The sequence below is a fragment of the Oncorhynchus mykiss genome, chromosome 1, assembly GCF_013265735.2.
Source record: "Oncorhynchus mykiss isolate Arlee chromosome 1, USDA_OmykA_1.1, whole genome shotgun sequence".
In the NCBI taxonomy this organism is placed as follows: Eukaryota; Metazoa; Chordata; class Actinopteri; order Salmoniformes; family Salmonidae; genus Oncorhynchus; species Oncorhynchus mykiss.
The window spans coordinates 24,407,481-24,416,181 of NC_048565.1; the positions used below are offsets into that span (position 1 = coordinate 24,407,481).

Below are 8,701 nucleotides of genomic sequence, written 5' to 3' on the forward strand. Positions count from 1 at the left end.
ATTCTGCCCCCTTCCTCAGTCTCAAACATACTGCCTAGGGGGCCCTGAATGTAATTTGTCCCTTTGAAATGCTGTACAGTATAGTCAAAGTGCCCCCTTCCACCCACCCACCGCCATTACCCCCTAGGGCTTGTACCTGCTAACCTGACCACCCTACACCCCAACTCCTTCCACGTCTTCCCTGCGCTGTAGATACTCACTGTTTTTAGAGCAGGTTAACTGAAAGAGGACTCCAACGCTATTGTATTGTGACACATTCCGCATTTTGGTTTCCTCTTTCCTTGAGTTCCTCTTTTTATAGAACAATAGAATGGAGTTATCTGTGTTATTACTGGTCCTCGTGTATTATCATTACTATAGTATTATTGATTGATTTATATTGAGGAAAAAGTTGTTTTCTGACTGTTTCGTTTCGCAGGAGTCTCCCAGCATTGTTTCTGCTCACAGAGATAGTAGGGTTGAATCTTACCTGCTTCGTCATAAAATGTGAAATGTAAAGTTGAAATATATGTACTGTAAGTGGTCTCTGTCCATGTATTGAACATGTAATGAAAACAAATAAAAAACTGTCAGTATAGTCACATGTTTAATCAATGCATTTCTTTGCAACACTGGTTTTATAAAAGAAATGATTGACAATGTGTTTTACTCTTGCTTCCACTGATGCTGGAGGTGGTAAAGATCTGCACACAACAAAATACACACTGTCAAGTTGTATAAAGTTTACCCAAAATGAACCTTGTAGGAAACAACCATCGAATCACTGTAGGCATACAGCATGTGGTCAACGGGGCTGTAGTTGAGGGACTGGATGTTGGTGGACATCTTCTTGATCTCCATACCGATGTCATAACGCTCCCGGCCGCTCACAGTATCAAAGGAGTAGAATATCTCCTCTGCTTCCTTACTCAGGTACCGCGTGGCGTAGAGCACACCGCACGCCATAAAGGTGTTGGTCACAGCACGCTTATGAGCTGAAGTGGTCCAGGTCCGGCCCAGGGTGGGAGGACTGTCAGGGATCACCTCAGCGAGGACCAGGTTACCAAAGTTATCAGGGGTGCTGTAGATCACCCAGACACCAGACTCATCAGTAGCCAGGTCCATGTCAGTGTAACCATAACAAGCATCCAGATGGCAGAAGTTGAACTTGCTGTTGAACCCAGTACCTTTGGGCAGGCCCACGGTGGTGACTGTTTTTGCTGTGATGTTGAAGCGGCAGACAGCGTCCTTGTTGTAGCAGTTGTAGTAGAGGGCGTCCCCATACATTACAACGTTAGGCCCCTGGATGGTGTTGGTGGTGGGGTTGGAGGAGTGAATCGCCACAGTGCCTGGAACACTGACCCCCACAACCAGAGAGCTCAGGCTGCTATAAAGTCTCACAAAGTTAGAGAAGACATTGCTTGAAGTCAAAGGCACTATCCAAAACCAGCTCTCCTTCCCTGCAGCAGGTTTGGGGTCACGACCCCAGGAGCCATAAGCATATGAGGCACCATATTCAGTGACTGAATATGTGTTGGGACCAGTCACGCTCCGGAGGTGTCCCAGGGGACAGTTTCCTACATGAGACACAGAATGAACATGATGACAGTGACACCAGAGTATCAAAAAACTCTTCAAATGCAGAAGGTTTTAGATTTCAATACAGGCGTTGCTGTGGGAGAAGGCATGAGAAGACGAACCAGGTGCAGGTTCAGGGGGTGGGGCAGTAGGATGGTGGCCGTTCTGGCACTGGTCCAAGTCCCTCCTCAGACGTTTGTTAACCTCCTTTCCCCTGACCACCTGCATGTTGTCAAATTTCTCCAGCTTCCCCATCTCTTCTTTGAGCTCCTGCAGCTGGGAAGAAGAGCACCTGATCATTCCTCAACACATATAATCAAACTGAGCATTGACACTTCTCTACAACACCTCTAAACTCATACTGTATGTGGTAGTCATACATGTTCATACAGTATATTATCTAACTATAATGCATTTTTAATCCGATGTGGCATGACCATTGCTAAGGTAAAGTATTTCAGGCAACTTCTTGAGTAAAATAGAGTTTGATCTCCAGTAAGGCTCCTTACCTGTTCAGCAGTGTCTGTGTTGAGGCGTTGGTGGCTGTGAGTGGTACTGTTGAGTTTGGCGATGAGGTTCTGGATCTCCGACAGTTCATTCTCTATGACCTGAAGAGACACCGTCCCATACAGATCCCCATCGTCCTCCTGCTCCAGCACTGACACATCAGCCTCCAGCTGGGGTAGACGCCTCTTCAGACCCAGCAACAGACCCTCCACCTCTATAGTCTACAGGTGAACAGGAGATACACTCTTTGGAAAAAAAGGTACTGTGTAGAATCTAAAAGGGTTCTTTGGCTGTCCCCACAGGAGAACCCTTTGAAGAACCCTTGTTAGTTCCAGATAGAACCCTTTTGGTTCAAAGTAGAACTGTTTGGGGTTCCATGTAGAACCCTTTCCACAGCATGGAACCAAACATGGTTTTACCTGGAACCAAAAAGGCTTCTCATTCAGAATTACCCTTTTATAGGGAACATCCAATATTACTTGATTTACTTTTATACACAATGAAATGTGAAATATCTGCTTATTCTTATTTGATTCACAATGAAATTATGTGAAATATCAGAGATCTGTTTCTCACTATTTGTAGTAATTGTTTTAGAGAAAGTGGGAATTTAGAAATGGGATTTTCGAAGCATGTCTCTTACCTGCTGTGGAGTGATGTTTTTAGTGCACTTTGAGGCACTGTTCTCTACAGTCTGCAGCTTGTCATGAGGGAAGGGGCGCTCAGAGTTCTTCAGGTCACACACACAGTCACTGGGCGAAGACTGGGAGAAATGAGAGAGCAAACAATATTATAGTACACATCTGCAGAACAATATTGACATTTATTTTTGTAAAGATTTTGCTGTTGCTTATTGTTCCTACATGTCATATAGAAAACATGTATTCTGGGCTGAGCAGGACAGTGTCCTTACCTGAGGGAAGATGGAGACAAGACCAGTGAACATCAATGTGAACACCAGAGAGGACTTCATGTTTGGCCAGAGGACAGTGTGGATGTGAGACCAGTTGCTCTAAGAACCATGTAAATATGCAAGGGGATCTGTGACTCTCTCTTGTGCAATACGCCACAAGGCATGTGGTGGGTGGTGCTGAGGAGAATAACGGTAAGAGAAGAAAAATAGGGAAGAAAAAATGATGAGAATTTCATTTTTGGAGTATGTCTTGTGTGTGGTAAGGAAGAAATCAGGAACGGAAACTAAACATGTTTGTGTGACATGACAGCTACTTCTGTTCAAGAAGACAACAGGAGAGATGATAACCTAAACCTGATTATTCAAGAGCTTAACATAACTTACTCTCAGTTCCACTGTTTGCCACACTTGGTTTGTGCAATTAAATGATGGGCTCTTCAGTGCGGGCCGTTCTACTGCCAGTGTTCGTCTGTGGAGATTGGATGGCTGTGTGCTCGATTGTATGCACCTGTCAGCAACGGGGTGTCCACATACTTTGCCTTCCATAAAATGAAGAATGCCTGTCCCATCAATCCCATCTGATCTTTGGAGATGACAGATTCTAGCTATACACTTTAGTGATTAGCTTTATGTCTAGGTTCAGTAGAGATGTGAGGCCATAAGAGCCATTTTAGTGTTAAAGGAGTATCACTTTTAGAATATGAGGTAGTAATGGGGTTAGCTTATCTGGAAACCATCTGGGGCTAAGGCCTTTCCCACTACACAAGACACATAATGCTTGGGTGATTGCATTACTTGAGAATGTTTCCTCAAACTCTGCATCCAGCTCAGAATCACTGTAGATATGCTGGTGTTTAAATGTATCCACAATGCACAGCGTGTTTCATACCATAATTTTGGTGAAATGTGGATCTCAGCAAAGCTGGTTGTGCAGTAAGGGAAATGTGAATTGCACAGAGGTAAAAATATGGAACATTGTTCCCGTCACTGATTCCACCACAAACCCAGCACATGTCCATATTTTGGTTTGATGGTTTCATAACCTCTGAATTTACATAGACGGAACTGCCTTCTACAGCAAAAATATTAACATCTGTGAATGTGGGTGTGCTTACAATGTTGTTCCTTTTCATTTCAGTGTGCCATGGGAACTATAATGCTGCAGTTCTACTCATTGTCCACACTGCCTGTCTACTGTTTTATGTGTCCTATCTCATCTAATACATTTTTTAAACTTCCACAGGTTTATGTTCATTGTTACTAAAGAACCTCAAATGTTCTTATTCTTACGTGCCATGTATTACTTATTTCTAAAGGATTGATAGTGTTTTTTGTTGATGTAGATGTTTTTATTTGGGTGTATGCAAATAGAATAGCATGCTTTTCTCTGCATACTGTGCATGTGTACACAAAGGGTAATGGTGATGACCAGCACATCCCTGGCCTCCAACAGGATGACTTGTATTCATGCCAGGTGAACAGTGTCTAGGCCCAGGTTCTCCAACAGGACCCAAGCAATTCTGAAAGTACATGCAATCTTTGCATGTGTTCCATTGCAAACTGTCATAAACATAAAGCTCTCGGCTACTAGTGCAAGCCTCTCTACACTGGCTTCCTGTTAAGGCTAGGGCTGATTTCAAGGTTTTACTGCTAAGCTACAAAGCATTACATGGGCGTGCTCCTACCTATCTTTACGATTTGGTCCTGCCGTACATGCGTACACGTACGCTATGGTCACAAGACACAGGAATCCTTACTGTTCCTAGAATTTCTAAGCAAACAGCTGGAGGCAGGGCTTTCTCCTATAGAGCCCCATTTTTATGGAATGGTCTGCCAATCCATGTGAGAGACGCAGACTCGGTCTCAACCTTTAAGTCTTTATTGAAAACTCATCTCTTCAGTAGGTCCTGTGATTGAGTGTAGTCTGGCCCAGGAGTGTGAAGGTGAACGAAAAGGCACTGGAGCAACGAACCGCCCTTGCTGTCTCTGCCTGGCCGGTTCCCCTCTCTCCACTGGGATTCTCTGCCTCTAACCTTATTACAGGGGCTGAGTCACTGGCTTACTGGTGCTCTTCCATGCCATCCCTAGGAGGGGTGTGTCACTTGAGTGGGTTGAGTCAACCCCCCTTGGGTTATGCTGTGGGGGAGATCTTCATGGGCTATACTCGGCCTTGTCTCAGGATGGTAAGTTGGTGGTTGAAGATATCCCTCTAGTGGTGTGGGGGCTGTGCTTTGGTAAAGTGGGTGGGATTATAACCTGCCTGTTTGGCCCTGTCCGGGGGTATCGTTTGACGGGGCCACAGTATCTCCCGACCCTTCCTGTCTCAGCCTCCAGTATTTATGCTGCAATAGTTTATGTGTCGGGGGGGTTAGGGTCAGTCTGTTATATCTGGAGTATTTCTCCTGTCTTATCCGGTGTCCTGTGTGAATTTAAGTATGCTCTCTCTAACTCTCGCTCTCTTTTTTCTCTTTCTCTTTTTCTCTATTTCTTTCTTTCTCTCTCTCTCGGAGGACCTGAGCCCTAGGACCATGCCTCAGGACTACCTGGCCTGATGACTCCTTGCTGCCCCCAGTCCACCTGGCCGTGCTGCTGCTCCAGTTGAACTGTTCTGCCTGCGTCTATGGAACCCTGACCTGTTCACCGGATGTGCTACCTTGTCCCAGACCTGCTGTTTTCAACTCTCTAGAGACAGCATGAGCTGTAGAGATACTCTGAATGTTCGGCTATGAAAAGCCAACTGACATTTACTCCTGAGGTGCTGACCTGTTACACCCTCGACAACCACTGTGATTATCATTATTTGACCCTGCTGGTCATCTATGAACATCTGAACATCTTGGCCATGTTCTGTTATAATCTCCACCCGGCACAGCCAGAAGAGGACTGGCCACCCCTCATAGCCTGGTTCCTCTCTAGGTTTCTTCCTAGGTTCTGGCCTTTCTAGGGAGTTTTTCCTAGCCACCGTGCTTCTACACCTGCATTGCTTGCTGTTTGTGGTTTTAGGCTGTCACGTTGTGACATCAGCTGATGTAAGAAGGGCTTTATAAATACATTTGATTGATTGTTACTATCCAATCAAAGCCACTTTGACATGATCCCACTCTGCAGCAGTAGGCCTAACAGGAACATTGCTAGACCGATTCCTCTCTTTCTAAATGTTCAACTAAAGGGGAAATACACAAAAAAAATCTAAAACATTATTATTTCTTACCTCAAAATTGGTATTCTGATGTGATTTAAGCATTGGCATGGACTCAGAACACCCATTTACATCGTTTATCTATTAATAACCATAATATTGAGAGTAAAAAAACTGAATTAAAAAAAATTTAATAGGACAGCAAAATTGACACAGAAAACAGAATTCCAGAAAATACAAATGATAATTTTATGGGGCGCCTTATAGTTGTTTATTAACCATTGTTTTGATATGCATGTTAACAGAAAACACATATCTTGTACACCAAGGACCCGGGGAAGAGTTGCTGGGTCGAAGAATGTGCATATTTGAAAGACATTTTAAAAATAGTAGCTTGCGATGTGTATTTCTTTAAAAAAAAACAAGTATCTCTCATGCTAGAAAAGGTTGGAGACCCCAGGTCTAGGCGTTCCCTGGCCTGGAGTTCGACGGGGTTATGCATCTGGTGCAGGACTGCGGAGACTTCCTGCAAAAACATCAGGCACTGGTAAGGCGTGTAATGGTGGGTTAGGTGTGTCACAGTGGGCTAGGTGTTTTACAGTGGGCTATGATTATGTTCTGACATGGTTTCCTGTTCCATAAACAACATAACCATGGACATATGATCAAAATCAAAACAATGTTTTGCGGTAATCAGTGTGCATTTTAAGTTGATTTTTCAACTTTTTTATTTCTCAACTGATTGTTAGGTGATGCTTTCCAACGAGAGGCTTCCTCAGATCCAGGCCACTATTGAGAACATGACTGCTAGCCAGGAGCAGTAACAGTACCTGAACGACCAGGGTCTGTACACCTCCCTGCACCTGCGTCAGCTAGCCAAGGAACTGAGGGAGCTGGAGGCTTCATACACCAAGACAAGCCAAGTGATCAGACTCAAAAATGGACCAAAGAGGTACATACAGTATAGTTCATTTTATTACATGTCATCTTTGGACAATCTTTTTTTGTACGATTTTATTTGACCTTTTATAAACAATACAAAACATTCACATCATACAAACATCAACTACATCACACCTGCCCAGACCCACTAGACCACACCCGTCTCCAGCTCCCGCATCACTTTCCGCCACAAAGCCTCAAACTGCACCATTTTGTTTTTCTCTCCGTCACCCACACAGTTTACATTTTTACATAAAGCATTTGACCTTTCCATTGCATTAACAACGGAGGATTGGTTGATTTCCAGTTTTTTCAGTATGCTTTTTTTTAAGATCTTGGACCAATCTAACACATTATATCAACACCAACCCTGCCTCTCAACCTAAAATGATATAGATTTATTACAACATGTAATACAATCTAGCCGAAGCAGTTATCAATGCATCTGAGATGGGTAAGAAATGAGAACTTGCAAAGGCCTTTCTCTGGGTACTCTAATGTGTCATGTGCTAATAATGTCTCTTCACTGTGTGTCTCCCAGATCGATACGGTGTGTAAGGAGATAGATACTGTAGGATACATTTGTCAAACACCTTTAACATGAAGATGGTGAAAGAAAAGTGCAGCTTTCTGAAGAATGGCATGGAGTCCTGTAGGACAATCTCAGATCAGTTCATAAATGAGTGTAAATGTGTGTTTTTGAGAGACAGCTCAGATACCTTAGGCCAGCATTTCCCAAACTCGGTCCACACCCCAAAGACCAGGAGGTTAGTGAGGACTTCTACTATATTCAGCCCCTTGTGAACGGCCACAGACTGGGGAACATCGTTCGCCGTTACAGCCCCTATGACAACTTCATGACCTCTAAGAACCACGAGGATGTGTCCGTGGCACCGTCCCTCAGCCTTGCTAATTCCATCCAGGGCTTCGGCACCGTGGTATGGTGAGGCAGTGTTCTATAACTGCTGCGACTCCGCTGAGCTGGCCCACTATGACCTACAGGCCAAGGTCACAAGTCGTCTGAAGATACCTGACGTCGGCTACAACAACCAGTTCCCCTACTGCTACTACAACTGTAAAGACTGGACCGACATCGACTTTGCTGCTGATGAGACTGGGTTATCTACAGCACTACTGTGGCCTTGGTGCTGAGCCAGTTCCTAATATTCTGTACACTCAATGTAGAAACAGTGTGTGTGCTGTTTTCTGCTTATCTTATATAATGTTGACTTCTTCCTAAATAAATTAAATCACAACAATGTTAAATAAGGGTTGGCTAGAATTAGATTTGAAATGTCTTGAAGTGCTATAAACATGATAAACACACTGAATTGGGATCTAAATGATTTAATTCAGTCAGGCATTCATTTTTATTTCCTCAAAGCTACTGAGGTAGACATACAGTGCAGCACAATAGTCTGAATTAAATATGGTTAAATTACACACAGGCACACACACACACACACATACGTACACACACACACACATACGTACACACAAACGGCCTGTGTAGCCTTGAAGTATCCATAATAGTGCTCTTGTTTCCTGCAAAAAAAAATAACATTTTAAAACTAGTTATGAGCCCTTTGTCCAAAATAGAAAGTAATATTTCAATAACTTTGTTCTGTAAATATTGTACCAGA

General features: G+C 43.6%; 2 protein-coding genes across 2 annotated transcripts; one reads left to right on the forward strand and one right to left on the reverse strand.

The window, feature by feature from the left end:
* Positions 1–564: 564 nt before the first annotated feature.
* Positions 565–3,130, reverse strand: LOC110513914 (olfactomedin-4). Its single transcript, XM_021593578.2, has 5 exons — positions 2,978–3,130; positions 2,708–2,827; positions 2,067–2,285; positions 1,680–1,833; positions 565–1,556 (listed from the first exon to the last, which is right to left on the reverse strand). Exons 1-5 carry the CDS (start codon positions 3,035–3,037, stop codon positions 724–726), a joined length of 1,386 nt encoding a protein of 461 aa, XP_021449253.1. The 5' UTR covers positions 3,038–3,130; the 3' UTR covers positions 565–723.
* Positions 3,131–7,518: 4,388 nt separating this feature from the next.
* On the forward strand, positions 7,519–8,324 carry LOC110514038 (myocilin-like). Its single transcript, XM_021593644.2, is given in 2 exon segments — positions 7,519–8,007; positions 8,009–8,324. Coding segments are annotated over 2 exon segments (462 nt in total). The 5' UTR covers positions 7,519–7,747; the 3' UTR covers positions 8,211–8,324.
* The last annotated feature ends 377 nt before the right edge of the window (positions 8,325–8,701 follow it).

Bases quoted from the DNA above. Each gene is read 5' to 3' on its own strand.
- LOC110513914 (XM_021593578.2), bottom strand. From the start codon at position 3,037: ATGAAGTCCTCTCTGGTGTTCACATTGATGTTCACTGGTCTTGTCTCC. The intron at 1,834-2,066 runs GTAAGGAGCCTT...TCTTCTTCCCAG, and splicing joins ACACAGACACTGCTGAACAG to CTGCAGGAGCTCAAAGAAGA. The intron at 1,557-1,679 runs GTTCGTCTTCTC...TGTCTCATGTAG, and splicing joins ACCCCCTGAACCTGCACCTG to GAAACTGTCCCCTGGGACAC.